The following is a 27,454-nucleotide window of genomic DNA, read 5'->3' as shown; positions in this document are numbered from 1 at the left end:
TGATAGCTCATTAGTATACAAACCGACGCAGACACTGTTGTGAATGTTCAATAGATGAAGATAAACACAAACCAGAGCATCAGTTGTGTTTGGCTATGAGAATGTTGACGATTAGTCACACAGTTGCATGATTCACCGTCTAGAGTGGGAGTTCGGTCTTTATAAAGTGTTTGAAGAAAAATTACGACAATCAGCATTCATGTTTGCATGGTCGTCATATCGCCTCATACTAGATCAGAGGCGTCAAACTCATTTTTGTCACGAGCCGTATTGTAGTCATAGTTTGCCTCGGGGGGCCATTATGATTGTCAATGTCTTCTATATGCATACAGTAATAGGCTACACAACAAATTGATAACAAGTTTTAAAATCAGAGACTAGTAAAAACTGGTATTAAAAATTGCTAGCAATATCTTATATTTTTTTAAAAAGTGAAGACAATTTGTAATTTTAGTAATGAAACAAAGTCGATAGAAAATTTGTCTTTGTGGGCCACATAAAATGATGTGGTGGGCCGTATCTGGCCCCCGGGCCTTGAGTTTGACATGTGCCCAAGACTGATTGGACACATTTGTTGCCCATTTTGAAACACACCTCGAATAAAAGAGAATTCAGAATACCTACAAGGAAGCTGTAAAGCTTTCATATTCATCTGTCCATAGTAAGGCAGATTGTCCACAACTGGAGAGATTTTAGTACCGCATCCTCTCAAGATGACTGCAGGAGCACAGCGCAGAATGTTCAATGAGATGAAGACAAATCTTTTGAAACACACGGAAATCGCTGGCACTCTGAATTTAATTTTTCTAACATCTCTGTTGGGATGCACTATTGGCAAACTCGTTTGTGTGCAATGAGTGCAACAAAGGTCTTGTGTGGAGGGGAAAAAAATAATCAAAACCTCATCCAACTATGGTTTAGGGGGATTGGGACTGCTTTTCCGCCTCGGGTCGGACACATTGCTATCAAAATCCTTTTCAAGGAACACTGAGGTGGATTTAATTTGTATCGGTGTAACATAAACAGTAATTGCCACTGTCATGTTGCCTTGGGAAGTGTGAAGAGTTGAAAAATAAGTTCTCAATCCAGCAGAGATGTATGAGAACAATTTTTGCCTTGATAAAGAGTCCTATTGAGAGCACTAATTAAAGACTCAGTCGTTTTTTTTTTTTTATTTCATTCCTGCGATCGAAGCGTTATAGTCACCCATCAGGCGAAATGCTCAAAATATTGTTAAATGTGACTAGCAACTTGACGTCTGTCAACATGGGTGGTTCTTCAGGCTAAAAATGTGTCTTGTGATAGCGCTTGTGATTCTCTGGCAGGTTGTGTCTGCAAGCCCCTCAGAAAAAGGGGCTTGGCGTGACAGTGTTCTTCTTTTTGGTGGTTTGCCAAAAAGCTACAGTAAAGCACAATGAAATTGCAGTCATAACATTGGCAAATGTGAAAATATTTTCTTGATTTGAATGAATACATCTTCATTGCATTGTTTTTGCTAGAAATATAACTGGCATCGTCATTTCTTTATGAATGTGTCGAGTGAATAATTGATGGAGAAGCCATTAAAAGGCATGCGGCGTGGTCTGCTCAAGCTGCAAACACAAGGCAGTGGCATGCCATTGAAATCCAACAATGAGGACTGATGACGTTAGTATTTTCCTTTCTTCACAGCGAGTGCTCTCTTCTCTTATTCAAGTTCCATCTTTTTTTTTGTGACATTGTGCACAAATGCATTGGAATGCAACAACATGGGACTACAGTGAATAGAAAGTGTAAAAAAAGAAAATGCCCTTTAAATCCACTAAATTGTTTAATATTTTGTAGTAATGCAAGCAACAGTATTTTTCTGGGCCAATTTTTTTTCTACTGACTGGGAGATGCCCGTGGTCCTTGGTGATTGAAAAAAAAATTGTAGGAATTGAAAGATATGCTTGTGAGAATTAGTTATGTTTTCTCAGACCTTTTGATACATTTACTTATACTTCACCATTGCAAAACATTTCATTTGTAAATGTCACTAGTTTTGTGGTGAATCATACACTAAAAAAAAAATGAGGTAAAAATCAAAATAGTGTACAGGCTAATCTCTTTTGGGGGTATTTTTTTTTTTTTTTTCAGTCAGTGCCTCAGCGGTCGCGAGTCTCACAACAACAATCAATATTTCAATGCACAATAATGATAATATTAGCTTAGCTTTGTAAAGCATCTTCCAAGCAACATTCAATACTGACAATAGTGTGAATAGTTGTCTCTCAGCATTAGCGCGCCAATCGTTACGTGTGAATGCATATAAGTGATATTTTCCAATAGCTATCACATAACAGTCGCCTTGAGGTGATGCACGTCTCTCACGTTCAGCCATTAAATCCAACTAACACAACATGGCCTTCGCGTGGAAGCGTCTCTCAGCATTCACACCATCGCATCAACAGTGTACAAGCGGGGTCAAGCTTCACCAAGAGGCTCAGTGAGGGCCGTGGGTGTTCAAAAATGCAAAATAAACCAAATGCAAACAGGGTTTGCGGCTGTAGGCAGTAATCGCCTCACTTTCTCCTCCAAATAAGACCCCCCAAATAATTGCCCCCTATAAAGAGCGCGCTGCAGTTGATACAAGCGAGCCGAGCAGGTGAACGCCCTCCGCCCTGCTCTGACTTCTCCCTCTGTGCCTCGCTTTCAGTGGGAACATGGCGCGTTTTACTTAACACCCACAACACGCAGCAGCTGAACCTCGGATAAATGGTGGTCTGTGCCAAAGCGCTCGCACCCCGCCCCCAGGGGGTCCAGGGCTTCCCGGTGGCTCCTGCAGGGGCTGTGCGGAAGGGGAGAAAGGTTACATTCAGTTTACATCATAAAGAGCAGACAGTGTGCGCACAAAGAGGCCCTCACATTGCGAGCTCCGCATCTGCCCGCTCGTCTTCCTTCGTACCCAAAAGTCGCACCACCCTGCACGTGCTTGTTATGCATCATTTAGCCGCTGTTTCTCCGGCATCTGCAAAACTCTCACACCGATTTTGATGAGCAAATTATAGAATTTAAGCAGGACAGTGGCTTATAGCATACTGTGGCAAACCAAAGTATCATCTCATTTAGCCTCAGTCTATTCATTAATAGCAGTTGATTTTATATTTCTTGTATAGAACGCAATCTTTGGCGTTTTGAATGAAAGAAACCCAGACACCACAATGAAAGTGCAAGCCTCTGCCAAGGCAACCTAGTTTCTCTCTTATTGCCATGGCAACCCTAACTGTGCAGCGTTAACCTTCCAAACAGTGGATTACAATGCATTACTGCAAATCAAACATGTTCCTGTACAAGGACTCAAGCATTAGCATAGCATGTATCTTTGCTTGCTAAAATTCCTCTTTTGGAGCTTATTTCTCTGGTCTACCGCTGCCTGAATCCAGAAAGTGTTATTTTTGAACAAATGGAGGTTCCGTGACCGCTCTTGTGAACCTGCGAGGATGAAAAGGTAACGTCCTTGGTGAAGCTATAAAACATTTATCCACGATATTAAGATTTTATATTTAGTGGCGCAGATGTAGGCTGTAGCATTCTGTAGTGCTTTATAAACTAATGGTGTCCGAAAAAAGGCCTTCTTGCTATCCATGCAAAGGTTTATTTTCTCTTAATTAGGTCACAACTGTTTAGTTTCTAGATGGCTACTTGAGCTTATATTAAATCCATACGAATATTCATACCATATAAAGCTTCAAACTGGAGGTCACAAATGTTCTTTACAATCCATCACTAGTCGAAACGCATTTCTGATTAATATTGAGTTATTGGAATAAAACGAAGCAGAAAAAAAACACCCATCCAGCTCAGGAGGGCGGCCATTTTACTACTTGCTGTTAAAAATAACATCACAGTGCCTTAGGCCACAGGCAACAATGGTCACAGCTCACCTGTTTTCTGGGTTTGGTCATGGGACGTTCGCAAGCTGAGCCCTTAGGCTGGAAATTTCTAATAAGAAGCGGGGGGGGACGGGGGGGGGGGGGGGAGTCTGTGAATGCTGAGACATGCTGTCACTGAGATGAAATGTCAAATACAAACAAAAACAACAGCAACAAAAGTGACTCAAGCCAACCAGATCACTCCAGCAAGTGACCCGGAGTAACCCGAGTCTATGAAATGAACTGAGATTACCTCGGCTGTTGCTTTTGTACAATAATAAATCCAAAGAGCTTCACATTGTTGGTTGAAATTGAATTGAAATGACTTTAGATGGTACAGTCACCACAAAAAAAATAGACTTGGTGTACTCTGTGATTCGTCACTCGGGGCAGCAAGCTATGTATAATAATAATAATATATAGTACCATTGGAAAAAAAAAAAAAAAAAAGCCTTGTGAAGGCTTCCTGTTTTTCTCCGGCAACTCTCCTTTCATTGCTTCATATCTCCTCTCTATTTGTCAGCTCCTTCTTCATGTTTCTGGCTCCATCCCTGGTCACCGTGAAACAAATACTCAGCAGAGCAAAGCCAAGCTTAGGAAAAAAAAAAAGAAAAGAAAAGAAAAGAAAAACCTGCAGATTTTTTTCTTTGCTCTCATTTCTTTTTGATCCAGTGTTCACTCACGTTCAGCTACATTCAATAAATAATAAAAAGATTGGTTAAGCTTCCCGTGTGAATTGCAATATGGCACACCTATCTATACGTTTTATTTTTCTCTGGATTCAAAATTGCTGATGGTGTTTCTTTTCCGTCAGCTTTAATCACTTGGCTGTTCTCGAAACACAACGAGAGCTGTTGTTGATTGAGGAGCGCCACTCGACTCAACGCCGCATCCTCCAGCTGGGTTAACAAACAGTAAAGATAGCATGCTTTATTTAGGGTACATTCAACAAAACGCTTTCAATTGTGAATTTGCATTTTTTTTTTTTTTTTCCAGCCAGGCTGTTGTGCATCAGTTTGTATTCAACTGTTGTTTGGACATATGGCCAAAATAACCACCTTGATGCTAATTTTCCTCTCCACGTTGTTTGTTGATTTTGCAACTGAAACCATGAGCTCTTATTCACACTGAATTTCTTCTAGAACAATCCCCAAAGATTGATTGGGAGGTGACCATGTGTAGGTAGTCAACACATACACCAACACACCACTTGCTCAATCATGAGTCGCTTTGCTGGAGGCTGTGCCGTCCTCCATAGTGGAGGCTGTGTCTTTTCTTTCGTGGATCTAATTCCATGGCATCGTCTTCTTAAGTAGATCTTTTTTTTTTCTAGTGAAGGTTTGTCTCCTATGGTAGAGTCTCAAAGTGAAGAATCTTGTGTCCTTTGTTGATATTCTTGTTGGCACGAATAATTTTGTCTAGCGTTATGTTCTTCTGTGGGAGAGGAACACATTGTTTTTTTTAAAGGTTTAAGTGAAACAATTTAAGGAATAATAGAATCGTTCTCGAGAGATTGAACGTCTTTCTCCCCAAATCTACCGTCTTGCTTTTGTGCTTGGCGAAATTGTCCGATAATTCCTTATGTCAGGTGGAAAGAAGTGGATTCTCAGCAATGGGGGCAATGGTGCCGTTCTTCTTTTCTTCCAGACGTGCTGAGGCTAGTCAGCTCAACTTAACAAGCAAATGGAGTCTATTCATGCCAGCGCCATGTGCAGCCAACAATGCAGAGCGCTGTCACAGGCGGTGCCTTTTTAGGAGGAAATGTGGGCCATGCAGTGGTGGCGCTGGCTTGTGCGTGTGGGGGGGGGGGCAAATATCATTTTAATTAAGGTGGCGAGGAGAGCATCTCCGGCAAATATTTTTCTCTTAGTAGTTGTAACTGCTCAATAAATTCTCCCCGTTGTCTTATTATTTGTTGTTGACGCCATGCGACTGTTTGTGTTTGTACAGTCGTGTGCAACCTGATGCTATAAGATTGCTGCATGTCTTTTGCTTCTTAGCACTTTCACAACCCCTTCCCCCCCCCCATGCCTATCTCAAGCAGACTTATTTTAGGTGTTGTCGCTTTGAGCCTAATGAAATCAAGCAAACATCACAACTGCGGGCTATGCCTTTCAGAGCGTGCTGGCATTATGAGTAATTAATCTGAAAGTGCTATGATTAATCTTGCTACTTTACCGCCTCGGGTGAGACTGGATGTCGCTGAAAAAATCTCATCTAACAGATCCTCCTGAGAACAAACGGGCAATTTAGAGTTCTGAAGGCAGCGCTGCATGTCTTCTCACATTGTATCATTTTGAACGTTTGGTGCAAGGTAAGAAGGCCATTCCAGCCAATTGGTGCCATTTGCTTCTTGTAACACTAAAGCAAATTTATTTCATTTATTTTTTTTGACTGAATCTTCTTATTTGAGTAACAGGACCTGTAACAGGACTAGTTTTTAGCACAGAATTCGCAAATACATGGCATTTATGATCATAGCTTGTTGTCACTAAACACAATAAAATGATAGGACTAAGCAAACATTTTGCCTCAAGAGCCAAAGACAAAAGTACAAAATGCAGTGTCGCTTTATAAAATCATATTAATTTAATATTTCCGACAGTCAAATTGGCGACTTGAATGCGTGCGCATACGTACGCTATATGTGCAAATAATTTGATTATGTAAATGAGCACCGAACTGCCAAGCTCCTTTATAAATTGAAATTACATTCATATCTGCCTTCAGGCTAAATCTTACTCTGATGATTTTATTGTCTAGAACTGCAATGACAACAGATTCTGAAGAATCACATGATAAATGCCTTGAATAATTTGAATTCTTTGAAAAAAAAAAAAAGAATCGAATGAGGAATTTGTTGATTGGCTATGCTGTGACTTGTCAAATAGCCAATGATGAGCCAAGGTTATACTCGCCGCCTCATCTTTGCACAGAGCCGTCAAGTGATGAATGCAAACCACTCGTGCTCGACAGCTCTCACCAAGATGTCATCGCTGATGCTCACGAGCTTTGAGAAGCTGACTGTCGGAGTTTTGGTCTATAAATCATCTTCCTCAACTTGTGCAACACAGTTCTGGTGGATCCTTGTTTTCTGTTCAGTTCAGCTTAGGCTATTTTATAACCGTCCAGAATTAACATCGGTTGGCGCTTCAGCTGTAATTGACACTGACTTTTCCATTGACGTCATTAGAGGATTATTTTCTGTGCTTGTATCATTTCATTTTCATACTGAAAAGTCACTGCAACCCTGTATTAACATTTAAAGAAGTGCAGACAAAATGAGAAAGGTGTTCAATTAAAAGTTAGAAAAAAGAGAGCAGGAAAAGTTCTCCAAACCAACACTTGCTAAATGTACTATGGCAGTGCAGTTCCGTTTTGTCAACGGATTTAAAATGCACTTTGTATGTTTATATCCATCCATCCATTTGTTTATTTATTTTTTTGCTGTTTTGGTGGTTTTCCCTTTACACCCAATTTTCTGACTTGGACGTGGTCTATTTTTGGTGTGCATAAATTTATTAGCATAAAAAAAACAATAATTGTTTTCTTTTATAGAAAGACCTCTGGTGCTGTTATTTGGGGAACACCTCAAATTACGAAACGTCAAACGTCTGCCAAGGTTGAATTATGAAACAATAGTGAAGAGGGAAAATGTCAAATCTGTATGATAGCTGTCAGTTACTCTGATGACCTCCATCTAGGGGAAAATATATTGGCAGTTTTCTCAAAGTTGAAATTGCCAGCTCCACTGTGTGAATCAAGACACAATCATTTCAAGTCACATGTCGGTTTCATCTGGATTTTCATGGGCTCCTTCGCCCATAAAACTGCCTCGTTAATTTAGTTTACACTAAATCTTGCGAGCAAACAGCGATCAAAAACAAATACGTTTCAATTTGCCATCAATCCGAGTGATGTATTTTAATTATGCAAGCTGATAAATTTGGTGCAGGCTTTTGTCATTGTAGAATGTGAAGCCGGAACCTTCCTCTGTTCTTTTTGTGCAATCAGCGTCTCTGGCCCACAGTGACCCCCCTCCCCCCCCAGCATGAGTAATAGCCTGCGTCGACTTCTTGTCACCGTGTGAGGTGGTGCCGCATGGCTCGCCTCTGTCCTCCTGTTTCCACGCGTGTCCTTTCAAGCGGCTCGGCAATCCCAAGCTGATATCTATATCGACCGTGATTTAGCTGATACAGCTGCAGTCCCTCTTCCGCTTCTCCCTTCTGCCTCAATCTTCCATCTCCCTCCCATTCCACTTCTATTGTCGATAATGTGTTCATCTCTCAAGTGTCGGTGTATTCCAATTCACCCTATCATCTCCTTCCCTACCTCCGACAGCGAAAGAAACAAAGTGGGTTCCTAGAAACTGTCTGGATTTGTCTGAACCGGTATCAGTCATTGCTAAGAATAAGTCCTGCATGGCTGAGCGACACGAGAGCTGCAGAGCTGTTTTTTCCGAGGCCTGACTTGTGTACAGATAGGAGGTGAACATGTCGGAAAAACATTGCGGCTAATTGATTAGGCCAGCTCAAGCAGCGAACATCATTTTGTGAAATAATTACAGTCACAAATGAGGCCGCAATGGGAGGTGAATTATATATTTTTTTGTGAACACGACACTATAGGAATGATAAAATTGGGGCAAATAGCCAGATGAGGTGTCTGTATAAGAATTGTTTTGGAGTGTGTCTGTGGGAATTTATTTGTCATGAGGTCGCTGGGAGCAGTTGGACTTCACCTGGAAGGCAGTTGAGGTCGGGGCTCTCGAGTTGTTTTCATAACAAAGTCAAACCGGCGTGACTTTATAGACCTTGAAGAAAAGAAATGGCCTTTGTTAAGACAGCACACGGCACTGAGGCAAGAAGCGCTTGTTTCATTTTGCTTGTGATAAGCATTTGCTTCCTCGATTTACGACAAAATTCTGTTGACCCCAACATTTTCTTTCCAATGATGGACTTCCGTATTTTCCACACTATAAGGCGCACCTAAAAACCTCAAATTTTCTCAAAAGCCGACAGTGCGCCTTATAATCCGGTGCGCCTCATATATAGACCAATATGGATTTGTGGATGAGGACTAATTTATTAAAGTAAGCTTTACGTGTTTATTTTGTGTGTTGTGTGATATTAACATTTGAGCAACGTTGAGTTATTGATATATTGTTATTGTTTTCACTATTTCGATTATTACTATATTGTGATTGCATTAACGTTTGAGCAACGTTGTTATTTATTCTATGCGCCTTATATTCCGGTGCGCCTTATATATGAACAAAGTTTTAAAATGGGCCATTCATTGAAGGTGCGCCTTATAATCCGGTTCGCCTTATAGTGCGGAAAATACGGTAATTTTTTGTGTCCTTAACCCGCTTGACCTCTTCCCGAAATTTGAACTGCTGAATGCTGTTGTATTTTCCAAGGGGCACCGTGGATTGTGCCCTCTAAATTCCAAACGGCCCCGTGAATATATGCCACGAGCCGAAATAGTAATCCAAGCAATACTTTTGATGGATGTTGCCGCGCCTGCGAGATAGCAAAAACTTTATTGCAGTGGTGAAGTTTTCTAATGAATCACACTATTTGTTGTCCGTGCAATGTTGCGGGTGATATATTAAACGTAGCAATGCGCATCAGACAGCAAGCGTTCTTACTTTCTTGGTGCCTTGCCGACTTCGCCGCTCCAGGGCACGAGCCCAATCTTGACTAATGAATTGGACGAGGCGTTTCCCAATACTTTTCCCGAGTTATAGTAATATTGAAGGCACCACTGCATTGACAAACCGCTGTAGCCCTGAAGCTCGGATCATGTATCTTTTTCTCACTGCAGCTATTTACTGCACTCGGATTGTATTATGAGCTGCGTGGTATGAAATTGTGAAGAATTTCCGTGTCCATCACGCAGGCCTGTTGTAGCTCTGGGTGTTAACAGCGTGTCCATATCAGCGGCCCCGTGTTGGCTTCTGTAACAGCTCTGACAGCTCACCTAAATCAGGCTCCTCCTCTGCAGTATGATTCCTGCGTGTTACTGCCAGGACCTGCGAGCTGTGTATTTATTCACACAACCCATTTCCTTGCTTCACTATCTGCCCCCCCCCCACACACACACACACACACTTCACCAACACCCCCCCCCACCCCCCCCACTCTCAATGCCGTGTGTTGTGGCCACCCCCTTCTTTTCCTGCCTCTCCCTCCCGCTCATCCTTGGCCCCCACCCCCCCTGGGGGCCCCTCCCTCCTCCGCTCAGACTCGCTTTTCAGACACACACAAACACACACCCTGACAACAGTACGCCTCAAGAAGATGCTCTTGTGTGGAGTTATTATTAGAACTCCAAACTGTTTTTGTTTTTTCACAAGGCTTCAGGCTGTCCTGGAGTTTGCTCATCTCGGACTCCTGGTGATAAATTAGTGCTTTTTTGTTTTGTTTTTAATCAGCAGCCTTTTTTTTTTTTTGTGTGCAACGCAGCATCCTGAGCTCATTCATCTCGTGTTGTAGAAGCTCAATCCACGCAGGTTAAAAACGAGGCAGCAGCGCAGACCTGCCATAGATGAGGTAACTGGAGAGGGAAGCGGAGCAGCAGCAGCAGCATGAGGAGAATGCAGCAGTAATCTTTGCTGCATGAGACTGAGCAGGTGGAGCACCAGAGGAGGAAGGCACGGCAGCATCCCGGCGCGTCTCGCTCACTCGCTGGGAATTTCGCCGCATCCTCCGAGGGAGCCGCTGAGGGAGGGAGATAGCGACTCATTTATTTATTTTTCTGGATTTTCCTCCCTTTACTGCGCCGCTGCAGATGTCGCTCGCTCTCTTGCTCCATCTATAGCTCATCTAGCGCCCTCATCCCATCCCCTCCTCCTCCTCCATCCTAGCCTCCTCCCTCCTTTCCTCCTTTGCTGTGCATCAGTGGCTGAAGGGGAGGCAATGTGCTGGTTCCCGCATCGTCTCTAGTCGTCAGCATCTTTACTCATGCTCTTATTTTTATCCAGCGGTCCATTTGGCTTAGTGAAATGATCCGTTTTCCCACGGACGCGTGTGATGTCTGCGGTGGAGTGGCGCTCGTCTTAGTGGGCAGGCTCAGCTGCCCTCCAGCTCTACCTGTGGGCGATGGAGACTTTCATGGCGATTCTTATCGCACCCAGCTCGGTCCTGCTGCCACGTCTCACGCCTAGATGTTTCCTTTTCTTAGGCGGCATGCCTCTTTAGTTGGATCCTTCTTTTGGTTTGGATGTGCGCTTTCCCCGACGCCTTGGATATCCCGCTGTCAAAACGATGCCGCTGGATGCTTTTTAATGCTGCGCAGAAGACACCTTGCTGTGGGAGAATGTTAGGATAAGTTTGCAGGAAAGCAGGCAGTTGGATGTGCTTTGATGCAATTCATATTTAGGTTACTTTTATCACACGTTGAAGGGGATTTTTCTTTTTATTATCTGCTGCCAAGTCCCCGAGCCTGCAAAGGGATTATAAAACGCAATGTCCTCGATTCTCTGAGATGCCCTGTGGTCTTCTAGTGGGACTCCAAAAGACCAAAACGTGGTCAAGTGGCGGGTCTTGGGCCCATGCGGAAGTGATGGGTAGACTCTTGGCACCCCCCCTTGGGAGGACCTGTTCAGGCTGGAGCCTTAGCATGGGTCTAAGTTACTGTTCCAGGCTGGCCCTCTGGTTGGCCTTGATTATCGTGCTGCCCATCCAAACCGGAACGGCACGTGTGTCTTCTAGTCTCAGCACCACGCACCACGTCCACCATTTCCACAACAAGCATGGCACTGTTCCCATTGCCATCAACAGGATGCCCTTTCTCACCAGAGGGGGCCATGGTAAGACATGTCATTTATGCAGCATTTTTGGCCGCAAAAAAAAAAAAAAAAAATGCTGAGCTCTTTCATACTGGATAATTATATGCTGCATGTGCTGCAGCTCGTGCATGATTAAACACTCTGTAAGCACATCAACATCACATCAGTCGCGCTTCCCCAATGTCGCCTTTCGCCAACCCTGCCGCCGAGCAGAATCAATTGTGGCCTGTTTGTGTTGTCACATCACAGATGAAGCGTTTTTTGTGTTTGAGGAACTCAATTACGGCAAAGTATGCTCTTTGTGCAGCTGAAGGCTGTTAAGAAATGACCTATCCTCTACAATTAACATCAATCTGACGGGGCTTCTCAAAATCGCTCGACTCAAAGCGCCGACACTCGCAGAGCCCCTTTTCAGATTGCACTTTGAAACGCTCGCTTTTATCCCGTAAAATAAACCCCCCCAGTGGATTTGTCGTCGTTTTCAACGGAACAAATTTGTCAGCCTTTCTTAAAAAAAAAAAAAAAAAAAAGAGGGGGGGCTCAAAATGTGATAAATTACATCAGCGCTATTATTACAGCTAAATGGTTATGCACGAGGATTTTACAGGCCAGGCAAAGCTCATGATCAAGCCGACCTGAAAAAAAAACACTTCAAAGAACTCACTGATAAATTTTCAATTACGCTTATTGCAGGCTTGCTGCTGCTTCCTCTGAAGGACTCTGCATGCTTCACAGCAACGACTTTGCTTGAGTGCAACACAAATGCTTTGCTTTAGAATTCACAGCTCATCATAATGTTTGGAATTTGAAAAAGATTTGTCATTTTTACATCTAAGTGTCAAACTTGGTGAATTAGCATTAAAAAGCTTCCTTAAGCAAAGAGTACATTCCTGCCAGTCATTGCAACCCTTTCTTCGAAAACATTTTATTCTCTGAATGGAACACCAGAGTTAACATTTTCCACTGACTGACAGGTTGATAGAAGCATAGCTGCACTAAAAGATTATGCAATGGGGCAATTACTTTAAAATTCACTTTCAGTGTCGCTGAACCAAAAAAAAAAAAAATCACACATAAAGCACAAAATGATTCCACTGTGCACTGACCATTACAACCTGCTGCCAGCCTTCACTTAATGTCGGTCTATAAAGGTTAAAAGTCCATATCTGGCTAGTAATGGAAATATACTTTCCATTTGTCCAAAAACGACACTACCTGAGTGCACTAGATACTAAAATGTCCATCCATTGAGAAGGTTACCATGATAACAGGAGAATATCTCAAATCAGCCAAATAGCAACGGGATTTGTGCCAACCTAAATCTGAAATGACTCTCAGTACAAATGTGACAGACAAAATCGGTGAAGAGACTCAATATCATTTGAGGACATTGAGGTGACAGCTACACATTGAAGTTGTGTGACGTCTAAATTAAAGTCCCAATGATCATTGTCACACACACATCTGGGTGTGGTGAAATTTGTCCTCTGCATTTAACCCATCCCCATGTGATTTTGATCCATCCCCTGGGGGAGAGGGGATCAGTGAGCAGCAGCGGTGCCGCGCTCGGGAATCATTTGGTGATCTAACCCCCCAATTCCAACCCTTAATGCTGAGTGCCAAGCAGGGAGGCAATGGGTCCCATTTTTATAGTCTTTGGTATGACCCGGCCGGGGTCTGAACCCACAACCTTCCAGTCTCAGGGCGGACACTCTACTACTCGGCCACTGAGCTGTTCACATTCTCAAATATTCCACATTTTTCCCCCTCTCTGGATTCCCTCTAACTTATTAGTGCCTACTTTTTATTGCTGATCCAAATTCCTGAGGTCATTGCAGTGGTGCGTTATCACCCTCAAGTAGTTGTGGCCTCTTGACATCAGTGTTGCTTCACGGCTGTCATTACGCAGTATTTTGCTGAGCTAACCTCTTCCCACTTGGACTGTAAAAGACTTGACCATGCTATGGGTCCCTGTGTGGTGGACCACATACGCACTCCACTGAAACTCAGCATGGATTGGCCTGTAGGTGACCTCATCTTTGTGCTTCCAACACCCCCCCCCCCCCACATGCTGACACTCAGTGGAATTATTCCACACATTCTTGGAACAGACTGCTACAAGCAGACAGTTGAGCAACTTGGGGGAAATGGCTTTTGGGGAGCCTTTCAGGGTAAGCACAAAACGAATTGAACAGAAAGCATGTCATCTTCCATTTATTTTCTTTCTGCCGGAGCTGGAAGAAAGAAAAAAAATATATCAAATGTGGACACGAAAGATAAAAGGTACGAAAAGGCACTATTTATTCCAGGTCATATTGTACGTTTCCCCAGGCAGCAATTTAAAAAAGAAAACCTCCAAACAAAATAACATGTTTAAAAAAAAAGAATTGTGCTATATTACTAAGTCTTCTTTTTTATCAGAGTGGATAAGTAGGAAAAAAAATAACACAACACGGTGTGATATGCAGCAGACAGGGAAAACAAGTTTGAAAAAAAATCTCGGCTTGTGCCTTTTTATTATATCTCATTATCGGAATTACTTTAGACAACTGCCTGGCAAGTAAATATAAGTGTAAAATAAAATGGCACATTTGCTATTATGGAAAAGAAATTGTAATAAATGTAAGAGCTACATTTAAAAAAAAAAAAAAACATATCACATATGAACAACAGGCTTTTTATGTTGGTGAATTGCTGCGGCACTGCAATGACTCTGAAATGAGTTTCACCAAAGGAATATGAATGATATCAACAATCCATTGAGGAGAGCGCTTTTGCAAATTGGATAGAAAATCCTCGACAAGGTCATCACATTGTCGTGTGCTTTTAATTGTGAGGATGGTGTTTTGTTGGTTTTCTCTTAAAATGCAGACAAGCTCGCTTCTTTTGGTTAAAGCATCAGCATCTCAACAGATGTGTGGGGGATGACTCCAAGCATGAATATATTCCACCACAGGCATGAACACATCAAATTGACTTGAGGTGTGATGCATGAGTGGTGGTCTATTTAAAGGCGTTTGGGAAAGGTTGCATGTGTTTTATATTCAAGCACATTATGCTGTTTGCAGCTGAGTTTGTGAGACAAGAACAGAATTTTAAATCTAAGTGTCTCCATGAACTGCTGTGATATTTGGTCTTTATTTTTGCAGAGGATAAAGAATATATGCCATTGAATATTGTTACGGTGTCTGTCTATAAGTGCAGCTGCACCTTTTGTGTTCAAGTATCAACCCAACAGACTTTTCTAAAGCAGTTATGATGTTGTTTCAAAAATGCAACTCTTTTTGTTTTATGTTTAGTCTGACAGTAAACTTCAGATAGGAGTGGTAATAAACAGCTAGAAGAACTGTTCACCATCTGCCAAACTATCCTTGCCCTAGAAAAGGGGACTCAGTAGAGACCTTCCCCAAACAGTACTCATTTGTAGATATCAACCGCTCTGAAGCCTGAATCTTGTAATTTTATGTTAGATTTGTTGAGAAATTAAAGATTCAAAAATCAGGATTTGCATGTTTATAGGTGGAGAACACTGAATTGGTTCTGCCATGATGCAATACGGCAAGATAATAAACTAAACATGGCTTCCAGCATTTAAAACATGGGCATATCAGGTGTGTCATTAAAAAATATATATATATATATATTCTGATGCACTCCAGGGAAATGTCTTGTATCTGAAATGTATTACTGAGGTCTGGCATTTGCATTAGTGAGGACGATTAAGAGGCTGGGCCATTACAATAAAAGAGGAGTAGGATTATGTTTGCTTTGGCTGAAAGGGAGAGCAGTGCAAGATATTTTTTTCCCTTCAAGTCGGCAAGATGTACTGTCGAAGGCACAAAGAGAATATAGGTAGTCCTTTTTCACCAAAGGCAACATTTTCAAACCATTTTGACGAAACCCCCTAGTGGCCCTTGATGCTGCGTCATCAGTAGGTGAACAAGCAGACAGTGTTAAAGCACGGAGAATACTATCCAAATTAAATGTACCATATTTGTATGCTAGTTAGAGGTAATTTTATTGCTATTTCCTTTGCAGACAATTGGCTATGCTACGCCAGCCGCATTTATAGTAAAAAAAAAAAAAAAAATCTCATAAAAACCATAATAAAATAGAGGGGGAAAAAATTATGTGAGATAAGGGGAGACTCCTGTGTTCTAATAAAAGTAAATATTAAATCCCTTATCAATTGCAATGCAGCATCTCGGGTTTTCATTTTTACAGGCTACAAGTGAAGTTTAGGAGTGTGTTAACATGATTATAAAAGTGCATCTTTTGAGTGTTTGCGCCTAACAGATATGACCCCAAACAATCATTCTGCAATTACGCAGCCAAGGTTGGTGGACCAGCCACATCATCTTATCAGATCTTCCGTGGAGCCCTTAATTGAAGACCTCGATGTGCTTCGCTGAGGCCACTCTCTTACTCCGTCGTTTCCAGTGACTAGCATATGTCCTCTCTGTCAGGCTTCAGGCTGAACTATTCATTTTCATCATTTCACTGAGCCAAATTTAATAGAGCGTGAAAGACGTGGGCTTCAAATGTCATAACTCAGACGACAAATTCGGACTTAATATCTCTCCATAAATCTCAAGAATTAACTCACAGTTTTGGAGTTTAATGTGAGTTTATATTTCTAATCGATCAGCTTTTTTTTTTTTTTACCTCCTATTAAATTCTGTGTTGCTCTGTTTTCTGCATAATGATTTCACAGTGTACTGTAGATTATTTTATCATTCTAACCCTGCAGGGGACTGACAGGTCATTAGGGGAAGTTTATCGACTTGTAAAAATAATTTCTTTTTAAACCCTAGTGCACTCATATATGTGAATATACACTAGCATCTAATACAAAGACTATTTTAAAAACTCAAGTGTGTTGCAGTGCAGTTCCACACTGCTGCAAGCACAATCATCAAATATTTACTATACACAGTGTTCAATTTATACCTCCCTGACAGTGGCTATCGAAAGTGAGTCTTGTTATTTTAGAGCTGGTATTTGTAAACTTTTGAAATTTGGTGTTTCCCAATCTTAATCAAGTCATAGATTCTCTTGAGGATAATATATTTGATGTGCCTAGAAACGGCATTCAGATTAATACTTTGTGGAATTTGAATTATTTTTATCAATCCCAGGGTGCAACCATTTTACTGCTCACCAATTTCTTGGATTTGATCATGTGACGTTTGGAAATCTTTGGTACTGTGGTATCATTTTCAGTAGAGGATTGGTGGCAAATGGAAAGAAAAATTATTTTTAGACCAATTAAGTGAAATTACACAGCACAGCAGTGCGGAATCACTGATCTAATCAAGTCTCAAGGACTGGATAAAATGCCCAAAAGTCTTGGTGGTTTGTTTTCATGCCATTTTTATTTTGAATGATTCATTATTAACTTTATCCCATACATAAAACATCTGCGCAAGCCAGCAGTCGCTCATTTGAGATGCTGGAATCATCTGGTTGTTTTTGTCAGGAAGCTCTGTTTATTTTTTATTTTCCTGTCTTCACATCAAACAGTGAGGCGTGATGCAAATTACCACCAGCGCGCGTAGCCTATCGCTCATTGCCTCGCCTGTTGTGCACTCACTAAGCCGAGAGCACAAAAGACGGAACATTTTTGAGTGGGTAGTCAATGCAACGTGCCGCAGAAACACATCCATAATGTTACAGACGTAGCAACTGAGGGGTGGTTGGAGCAAATTATTTAGAGCATGACGGCTCCTGTGAAATGCAGATGGATCCATCACTTGATGAGTCTTACGACATGCGTGTGACGTATGCTACCAAGCATGAGCTCACACTTGGGATTAGATTGGTGATGCTTTACATGTGTAGGAGCCCGCTTTAGTGTGCACATTTGTTCCATTATATACGGTATTTACCTCCTCCAAGCCTGAAGGCAAGTGCTGTTTTTTTTTTTCAATGCTGTTTGTTTGTTGAGTTATAATGGGACATGTCAATTTGAGCATACATGAAATTTGCATTTATCATGCATGAAATTTGCATGTGAATTTGGAATTGTACTGTGTCCTACTTGATTTATCATATTTAAGATGAATGTAACCAAGAATTTTGGATGTACAATAGCATTGTGCCATCAATTTCAAGTCTATAAAATTCTCCTCTGCAATTGTTATAGCCATCCATCCTTTCTCAATACCACTTAGCCTGTGCATACATTTGTATTTGTTCCAATGTATCTCGGGAATTGGTAGTCATTTACCCGTGGAGCTGTTGTGACTCTAAGCAATAAGTTTGCCGGGATGTGTTTTTGAAACGTTAGATTGATATGTGCTGCTAAGCATTCGATGCAAGCGACTCGCCGTCTCACTGGATTTAGTACTTCAATAAGCAAAAGTGTAAATGTGTGTCTTTGGCGCATCAAGTCAAACACAGATGCTTTGAAGTAAAGGCTTGGAAAAATGGAGAAAGCATGACTGACGGTCACTTTAACATGACCGAGAGGATTTGGGGTTTGGGTCATTAGGGTTGCTAATTTCAGAGGAGTAAACAGCAAAACTATTAGGGATGACTTTCGTCTTTAAAAAAAACTAAAACAACATTCCAATGTCAATTGAAGAGTGGTGTTGTGATTTCCATTTTCTGTGCCTGTCACCTCTAGAATTTTTTTTTTATATTTATGTCTGTGTTCACACTCACCGTAAAAGTGAGTAAAGAAATTAATAATGATAATAGTAATTTAGTAAAACAAAAATGTGTAAAAGGTAAAAAAAATAATAATAATAAATTAAAAATGAAGAAATTAATAAACAATATATGCATTTTATTCATTTAATGAATCCATGTCTTGTCAGTAAGATATTACATTGAGATGACTATATTGCTGCTACGAATTGAACAGGACGTGAAACTCAAGCATTTCAACCACGCTATAGTAATTACGTACATGCCCCAGCAGGAATGTAAGATTGTGTGAATAATTCAAAGCAGTCTGAAGTGGAGAAAAAAAAAAGTGAATAGTGATTTCACTGAATCAAAAGGAGGGCATAGTGAGGCCAGATGCAGATTACATTCAGTCCAAGAAAGAAAGCAATAAAGCTCACTTACTGCGACTCCATCATGTCGCAGACTCACATTTGACTGAAAATCCGCGATATTAATTAAGATTAGCATGTAAGGGAAAAAAAAAAGAAAACCACACAGTGTGAGAACCTGCCCTCTAATTAAATTCAAAGTCAGTACAAAGTAATTTTCAAGCCTTTGGAGGTCTTTGAGTATCAGGCAGCAGTTAGCCGCTATCAATAAGGAACCTTTGTGGCAACTGGCCATTACACCGTGCTGAAGGCTACTTAAATCTTCATGCTTTGAATTGAAGCTTCAATTAGTTCTCAAGTGTTACTTCCCGCCTTGCTTTATTGATTCACTTTTTGAAAAATATCCATCTGACAGACTCAAACGCTTGTTTAAGCGCTACAACATAATAACGAGCATTTCTGCCGTACTGTCTGAGCATATATAAAAGCTAAGGAATCGTAAAAGAGCCACAAAAGTGTGAAGAATTTAACATCAACAAAGCAGTAATTAAACCTTCAAATATATGACACAAATTGGAAAATATAAGAATTGCTTTGCGATGTGAAAATAGCTGCTGTGAACTAAAGATAATTAAAACGAGACAGCTTGAGGCAATAGGATGCAGGGAAATTTACAAGTCAAGAAAATACATTATCGTTGCCACATAATTAAAAAAAAAATTGTTTCAACACCATATTTCATTCTCAGCTCAACGAAATTGTGTCAAAAACAATTAAAATTGCCATATGTAAAGATAAAAGAAAGCCAACTGTGCATCACCTGTAAACGGGCAAAAAATAACACCTAGGTGAAAGAACAGCAAAACTAAATATGAATATGTGAAAGCACTTGCTGGAGCTCATCTAAAAAGAAATAAAAAAGTTTGTCAGACTGAAAGAAACAAACCGAAGGAAGTGTTTTAGAAAAGAAAAAAAAATGTTTTGTTTACACATCTCTTTCCACCCTCAGCTGGAACAACATACATATTCGGGAAAGGAGGCGCGCTCATCACGTTTACCTGGGCGCCCAACGAGCGGCCGAGCACCCGAGCCGACCGGCTGGCCGTGGGTTTCAGCAGCTTGCAGAAGGACGCCATCTTGGTACGCGTGGAGAGCACCCACGGGCTCGGCGACTATCTCCAGCTGCACATAGTAAGTACTTCAAAAAGATTCTTTCCCCACAAGGTCGCCTTTATTCATCAGCATTCTCGACGAATAATATTTTACAGTTGTGAGGAAAAAGATTTGTCGTTAGACTTACAGTTTTATTTTTAAAGTATCTCTTAGATTCTCTTTGAACGCATTTGTGAGTGGCTCAAAATGAAGCGAGCAAACCAAGCTTGCTTCTTAAGCCTGGCTCTTTAATAATTCAGTGTTGTGTCTCATCTGAAACCACCATAAAATGGATTTATCACCTTCTACAAACAAGGCATCATGGATTGAATTAATAGATTCAAAGCTGACAAAGTTAAATACTTAATAAAATTGTAAAGCATTAAAATTGCTCATCTTTGGCCTTGAATGTCAAATGTCAAGATGAAAATAATAATGCCAGATAGTGTATCATTTTTTTATTTTTAGTTCATTCCTGTTAATAAGCAAATAAGGTACTGATATAATATTTGTACCAGCTAAAAGTGAAAAAAAAATGAATATTAATGTTTACCTGTGCTAAGCTAGTTTTTGCCTTCAGTGTAGTATGACATTTTTCCACAATCTCCGCCAAATCCAAGCTGTGCCATCCCCACAGGTAACCCGCTTTTACTTTTCTGTTCCTATTATTGTTTTGTGTTTTGCCATCAAATTAGCCAATCAGTCACGGCTAATAGCGAGCATAAGGCAAGTGATGACAGTGCTGAGGAGCACAATCTCAGTGGAAAACGGAAGGCTGCCATCATTAGAAACTCAGTTTGTGTACAAACAAATATAGCAAATTTGTACAACATGACTCGGTCTGGCCTCAGAAAAAGAGACGCTAACTTTGTTTGGCGAGCGCCGTGAAGAAAATGTCTCCATGTACATTTTACATGTACCAGCGCACGAGAGGCTCCCTCCCCCACATTAGTCCGACATCAATCGCTCTACCATTTGTAAGTTTATTTATTTTTCATCGGGTCAAGAAACGTGCCAATTTGCACCACGTGTCGGTTATCTGCGAGGCGGCCAGCAATTTCCCAGAGGGCTTCTAGAAATCATAGCAAAGGAAGCCTTCAATAGAGAAATGGGAAAATAACAATTCAAGGTATGAACGGCCTTGGTAAACGGAACCGCTTCATCAGTGGGCTTGCAAAGGAAGTCATACAAATATTGAGTCAATACTCCAATATGAATATTGCCACTCTCAAATAAGCGAGGTTTGTCTGATAATAAACTATCATTTGTTGGCGAAACAAGTAACACCTCAGCAGCTGTCATCAAATGTGTCTGTTCTGGAGGGAGATCAGCCTTTTTAGTACATAGCCCCAGGACAGATGTGGCGTGATGAAAACCAGAGGAAAGAGCTGTCAAACGTCTGCGAGTGGTGTAATAATTAAAATCACAGCTGCTTAATGTGGCTTCCAGTCCAGTGCATATTTTAATATTGGATGCTGTTATTGCCTGTCCAGTTCGCACTTTCACGGTTGCTGTTTTATACCACCAGTTTGTGGTCCGCAATCCATTAGAAAAACTATTTTCTAATGCCTTGAAACAGTATTGGATTTGACGTTAATATGTAACTGCGGTTCTCCTTTTGCAAACATGACATTATTTTCTTTTTGCCCCGCCCCGAGATCAAATCTCTCTTCCTAGACACTTAGAGCTTGTGTCTTTTTATTTTTTCTCTCATGTCTGCCAACTTGCTGTACTCAACCACTTTGACACATTGACACATTATTAAATGCTCAAACAGCAAAGTAGTTCACCGAGTGTGAGGTTTGTCGAGCGAAGCACTCAGATACAACTGATAGCAGTCAGAGCTCCAGTCACTTTAGTCAAAGCGACTCAATTCGGGAGAAAATTTGGAGTATCCAATTTCTTTCATCCCCGGGAAAGAAATGTGTTTTGCTTGCTCACAGTTGGGATTAAAAGAAGCAGATTTATTTAGCGGGTCCCCCGAATTAGCGCGTGTTGGATATGAAGATGTATTTCAGTGTTCCGTTGGGATTACAAGAGATAAAAGCGCTATGAGTGGTACCCACCACTGACGCAGATTTGTGTTTGGTGACTTGGAATATGAACCAAGAAAGAAGGCCAAGCCTTATAAGCCTTTGCAGTATTTCAAAGGTGCTGTAGTCTGAAGTATGGTCATAGAAACAGCAACTCAATATGCTTGCTGCAGGCAAGATGATGCGCAAATGCAAGTAGAGTGCTTAGCCACGAGAGCCGAGGCCGCAGACATCATGCGGCTTCTCATCTCACACCTCCTATAGGCCGATTCAAGTAGATTCTTCAAAAGAAAGGGGAGCAAATGAATGTCATAGCAGAAAGCCGCTCTTTGGGGTCGCTTGGACTAGAGTGTGGTAGTTTTGCTTTGCCAGCACTTGAAAGGTCCTTTGGGACTTGTTTTGTAATCTCACTGAGTCAAGCGAAAAAAAAAGAAGACAAAATGCCTTTGGCAAGCTACTCCATCCAACCTAGTAGATGGCTACATTTGAGCATGGCACAACAGGACATGAATTTTTATTTTGCTGGCTTTTTAACGTTGTGGATTTGCTGTGTACATACTTTTGTATACATGTGAAAAAGTGATCATTTTACAGTGTTTATTGAAGATTTAAATTAAAAAAATAATTGTGCGCCATCTTAAAAAAAAAAAAAAAAAAAAGATGCATTACCATACAGTGTTTACCTTCAACAATACAAGTGGAAGCTCAGGACAAAGCCTCGTTTCAGTAATTACCTGTGGCAATTTGGAAGCAGACTCAAGGAACACAATTTGAAAATAAATTTTTGCTTTCACAAATCAGCCAGATAATATGTTACATAGATATTTTTTTAAACCACACTTATTTTATAGAAGAGATCCGTGTCGGGAATAACCCCATTTGTGCGGCACTAATAGCAGCCCACTGCCACTATTTAGCCTTAAGGAAAATCAATGCTGTTTCAGCTAAAGTAAGATCAGCTGTCAACTATTCCGGGTCATTAAGTGAAGAATTCTCGGTTTTATTTCCACACAGTCAGACAGGGTGAGATGTTAGAATTGTGTAACAATCGTTGGTTGTGATGGCAACTTTATAATCATTTCATGGATTTGCGAACTTACTAACAAATGCGGAACAATGCATTTTTTTCCAGTATTACTTTTCATATTTTCTGAATATAATATAATAATGTAGTAGGTTCTTCTTCCTCAACCATGGCAAAGTGCACAAAATTACGGACTCGATTCGATGCACATTGGACCAGTTCATACTTAATTGCAAATGTGCATTGCTTTGTTAAACCATACTTGCTAGCCTAAGTGAGTGTTTAAATTGGACCTTTAACATCTCCCTTGCTACTATAATAACTAACTGCACTGGCTATGTTTTAAGAAACATTTCCACATTGTTAGCTGTTGCATAGAAATGGAAAAAAATTCTCAACGGTTATGATTAAAGCCAAAGCAAAACAGAACAAGCACTGAGGTAAGTCTTTCATGCTCTCCAAACTGACTTCTTGCGAGATATTGTACATGGCAGTGCTTTGTTTTTGTGTGTTGCTTCAAAATGTCAGAGAAGAACCAAAAAAAAAACCAAAAAAACACTTAGGGATAACATCATGATTTTGCACAAAAGGGTTTAAACACATATGACTTGATTTAATGTTCTTCTAGATGTACCCAGACAATATTAATGTCACATAGTTGGATTTTAAAATAGCAGCCTCTTATGCTGCATAGCTCTCCCTGCCTTGCATTGTTAAGACTCCTTCTTATGGAGTTGACGGTTCAAGCTTAAAATATCCATAACACTCTGCTTTGTCACCGCAACCACATCAGCGTAAATAATTTTTTCCATTCCGAAAAGGATTCTGGCAGGATTTGACATCTGATTAGAAGGCGAGCAAAGCTTTTACATCATACCACCGCCCCAGCAGAAGCACAAGCACCTTGGAGGCAAAAAAATAGGCATACATATTTTGTCTCCATATTCTCAAGTCATTCAATTTACCCGGAATGATCTAATATGGCACAAATCACGAAATCAGCTCGGGAGGAACGACGTGGATGTGACAGCAAAGCTGCGAACTGCCAAATATAAAGCAGGATGCAACGTTAAACATATGTACACCTTGCCAGTAAATATTGTAGTCTCAGAGTGCGTTTTCATTTGAACAAAACATTACACCCACCCAATTTTCCTGCACTCCCTCTGTCTTGTCAAAGGTGCCGTACTGCAGCTGGAGTTGGGAAAAGGAAAAAAAAAAAAGCCCCGCAGCCTCTGCATATCTTATTCCACCCGCTAGAGAGACAAAAGACATATGCGGGCTGAAACGTCCTTATTATAATGATTATTAATGGCGTTCACGGCATAGAACTGTGCACAGCTGACATTCTTATTAGAGTCACGTCAGCGCCTGTCAACCATCCTCTCTAATGAATCGTTAGCATACCACTCGGTTGTTTCATGTGCAACAAAATATATCCGTTGGACACTTTATTAGGTACACCCGCACGCTTTAATGAGAGACGTTGATGTAAACATCCCAGTGGTAAAGTGCTATGTGCCAGACTTATATTTTCTACAGCTACTGCTTTAATAATCAATTTTTTTTTATTGAATACCAATCTAAACTAAAAATGACCATATTGGTGAAAGCTGGGGTTTATTTTTAGCTATTGTATGACTAATGAGGATGTATTTTTCCTCATCTGCGTTTAGTGTGCAGTTTATCGCACTGTCATCACTAGTTTGACCTTGCGTAGCAGTCGAGGGGGTGCACAAGACAAAGGCACAGACTGTTTGCTACCAGTGCCCCCCAAAGGCTATCTTGGGAAGCAGCTTTGACCTTTGCCGAAGGTTGTCGGTTGCAGACAGAGGCGGGAAAACAAGGGGGAGGTAGTTGGTCAAGCAAAGGAGGAAGAGCCGGATTGTGACAGAACTCAAGAGTGAGCCACATCAGGCAATCTGAGCTGACGGGGAAACCAAGTTGAACCTTGAAGGAAGAGCTCAACATATTGGCCGTGTCACAAATGATAAGCAGAGGAGAGCATTTCCCCACGTCACATGTTTTTGAGGAAATAGGCATATGCAATATCACACACATTTTTTTTTTCTCATGCCAAAATCACTAGAGCGATTTCAATTACATTTTGTGTAATGCATCATCGCTCAAAGCAACAATCGGATGCAATTGTGGTTTTTGCTCTTCGGCTCCTCAAAGCAATTGTGAAGGGAAATTGACTTTAGACCACTGGCTCAGCTCATTTGAATATATCATTTTGACATAATAAATATAAGAAGTGATGCTGCGCTAATAGTAGCTATTTTATTGTAAAGTGTTTTTAACACCCTCGACTGCAGTGTTGTTTATTGATACTTTCTCCTCGGCAGGATCAAGGCAAAATCAGCGTCATCTTCAACGTGGGGACCGATGACATCGGCATCGACGAGCCTGCTGTCATGGTAAATGACGGCAAGTACCACGTTGTACGCTTCACACGCAGCGGTGGCAATGCCACGCTCCAGGTGGACAACTATCCGGTCATTGAGCGCTACCCTCCAGGTAAGACTAATAACTAAAAGAAAGCCAGTCCAATTGCATGCTTGGCTCAAGATCAATCAGCAGAATGATTGAAGGTTGGAATTCAGCTCCTAAGTTGACAGCCACCCACATATCTCTAGCTGCATGAACGATCTCAAGATCTGACACTGATACACCTCGCTTAAAGCTGTCTCGCTAAGTATATCTATCTGCCTTTCATCAGCAGCTGTCATTCCCCGCAATCGTTTTCCCACCTCGAACAGATAAGCAAACATCTCAATACATTCAAAGATGTTTCTAAAAACAGCTCATGGTTGTGCACTTAGCGACGTAACCATCTAATGAGGTCCCGCAAACATCTTCACGTCGTTACAAAAGAATTCCGTGGATATATTGTTAGGTGTGGCGCGACGTTGTTATTGACTCATCTCTGCAGCTACGTACACGCATTGGGAAGAAACAAACCTGCAGTTAATATATTCATCGAAAACTCATTTTTAAACCCAAAAGGGATTAAGGCTCGTCCGCCTGTGTACTTGCACGCCTGATTTGCATGCAGATTGAAAAGGGAAACGCAAACTGCTTTGATGTAATCACGGCTGGATGCTCTTTAACCTGCTCGGAACCCAACGGACCTTCTTGGGAGCAGGTGCGGCAGGAGGAACAAGTTCCCTCTGTGCCTCCAGCTGCTGGTGAAAGCACACACTAAAAGCAAACATCACTCGTGCATCTGCTGATCACCACTTGAGCAATCAATGATTTCATGATATGATTGAAATTAGGATGTTGTTGTTTTTTCAGTATCAACAATTTGAGGTGGCTAAAGCTTGAACGCAGTTGTTTTCAACTCCTCTTTCATGTTACACCATAATCTTGTTTATGGATTCATTAGCAGCCCGCTATTGACGACATTGGCTGACTTTGGCCTGTATACGTATTATTGATCGTATGTTTATTCATGCATGTATTCATTCATGCGTGGGTTTATAATTCTTGGCATCTTTATATAATTAATATTTATTTAAAAAAAAAAGAGCCTCACAACTTTGGTGATATGCCCAGAATAAATCACATGGATGTACAATGTTGTTGCTGTCCAACAAAAAAAGAATAAGAAAAATAAGAAGCATTTCTTATTAAAAAAAACTAAGTAATTTGTCTTTGTTTCATAACATAGACATCATGTATTTATGTTTTTTTTTTTTATTGGACAGTAATGAATCAACTGTTTGACTTTTCATGATAGTTGTTATATAGTCTTTCTCTATTTACATGATTTATTTTCCTAAGAATTTAGTAGGATTTCATACAATAACTCAATTATATCTCTGATTATGAAAATATTTAAATTTAAACACCAAATTACTGGAATGTATTCCAATTTGATTGCAAAATGCTTCTCACTGAATTTCCTACTAAATTCACCACAATCAAGTCTCACCAATGATGTTTTTGATTATATGAAGTCTGACTGTCGAAATGTGACTTTTCTTTCTAAATGTCTGACTTTTCATGCTGCTAACTGAATTAACCATGTTTTGATTCAAAGTATATAAACCTTTTTTTCTGTGCTTAAAATAGCTCAACGATACTAACTAGTGTAGCTCCAAACAGCCTAAACGTGACTTCTCTAACTGTTGCTCTTCAAAATTCCAATACCTCCAAGTAAAGATAACTGACAGATGCTTAACCAGCTTGTTAAAGGTTGTTAGCCATCATAACTCTGTTTCTAACCATGTGATCTTTCAGCTTGCAGACGTTAACCTATAACCTGTCTCTCCAAATTCTCTGAAGGACACTATGATAATGAACGACTGGCTATTGCTAGGCAAAGAATCCCATACAGACTCGGTCGGGTAGTTGACGAGTGGCTACTCGATAAAGGTAAAAAAACCAGAATGGATTGGTTAATTAATCCTTGAACTAACTAGTGATTAACCTTTTCCCCCTCAAGAGAGGCGCAGCACCACAAGACAATTGTGACAAGGATCAAGTTATCCAAATGTGTAACAGTCCACATTTTAATTGGCGCTCCCAAATATGAAGAAGACAAACTC

At 40.8% G+C, this 27,454-nt stretch overlaps 1 protein-coding gene and 2 long non-coding RNA genes across 20 annotated transcripts in view; 1 reads left to right on the top strand and 2 right to left on the bottom strand.

Annotated features, from left to right (window-relative positions):
* The window catches only part of nrxn2a (neurexin 2a), a 92,322-nt gene that overhangs the window by 56,440 nt on the left and 8,428 nt on the right, over positions 1-27,454 (top strand). For 9 of the 18 annotated variants that reach the window (XM_049743407.1, XM_049743405.1, XM_049743395.2 and 6 more), the window contains 3 exons: positions 19,699-19,880; positions 25,247-25,418; positions 27,192-27,281. In XM_049743407.1, coding sequence (XP_049599364.1) covers positions 19,699-19,880; positions 25,247-25,418; positions 27,192-27,281 — 444 coding nt within the window. Of the gene's footprint in view, positions 1-10,052; positions 11,710-19,698; positions 19,881-25,246; positions 25,419-27,191; positions 27,282-27,454 lie in introns of those variants that run through there. The other 9 variants (XM_049743408.1, XM_049743409.1, XM_049743404.1 and 6 more) reach the window with 4 other exon arrangements.
* LOC125982593 (uncharacterized) lies at positions 2,185-3,978 on the bottom strand. The gene is made up of 2 exons (XR_007486446.1): positions 2,887-3,978; positions 2,185-2,809 (listed from the first exon to the last, which is right to left on the bottom strand). It is a non-coding gene; the product is annotated as an uncharacterized lncRNA (long non-coding RNA).
* On the bottom strand, positions 4,357-9,942 carry LOC137841000 (uncharacterized). The gene is made up of 2 exons (XR_011088269.1): positions 9,547-9,942; positions 4,357-8,706 (listed from the first exon to the last, which is right to left on the bottom strand). It is a non-coding gene; the product is annotated as an uncharacterized lncRNA (long non-coding RNA).

The sequence above is a fragment of the Syngnathus scovelli genome, chromosome 15 (assembly GCF_024217435.2).
Source record: "Syngnathus scovelli strain Florida chromosome 15, RoL_Ssco_1.2, whole genome shotgun sequence".
Classification (NCBI taxonomy): Eukaryota; Metazoa; Chordata; class Actinopteri; order Syngnathiformes; family Syngnathidae; genus Syngnathus; species Syngnathus scovelli.
This window is presented reverse-complemented; position numbering and strand designations above follow the sequence as displayed.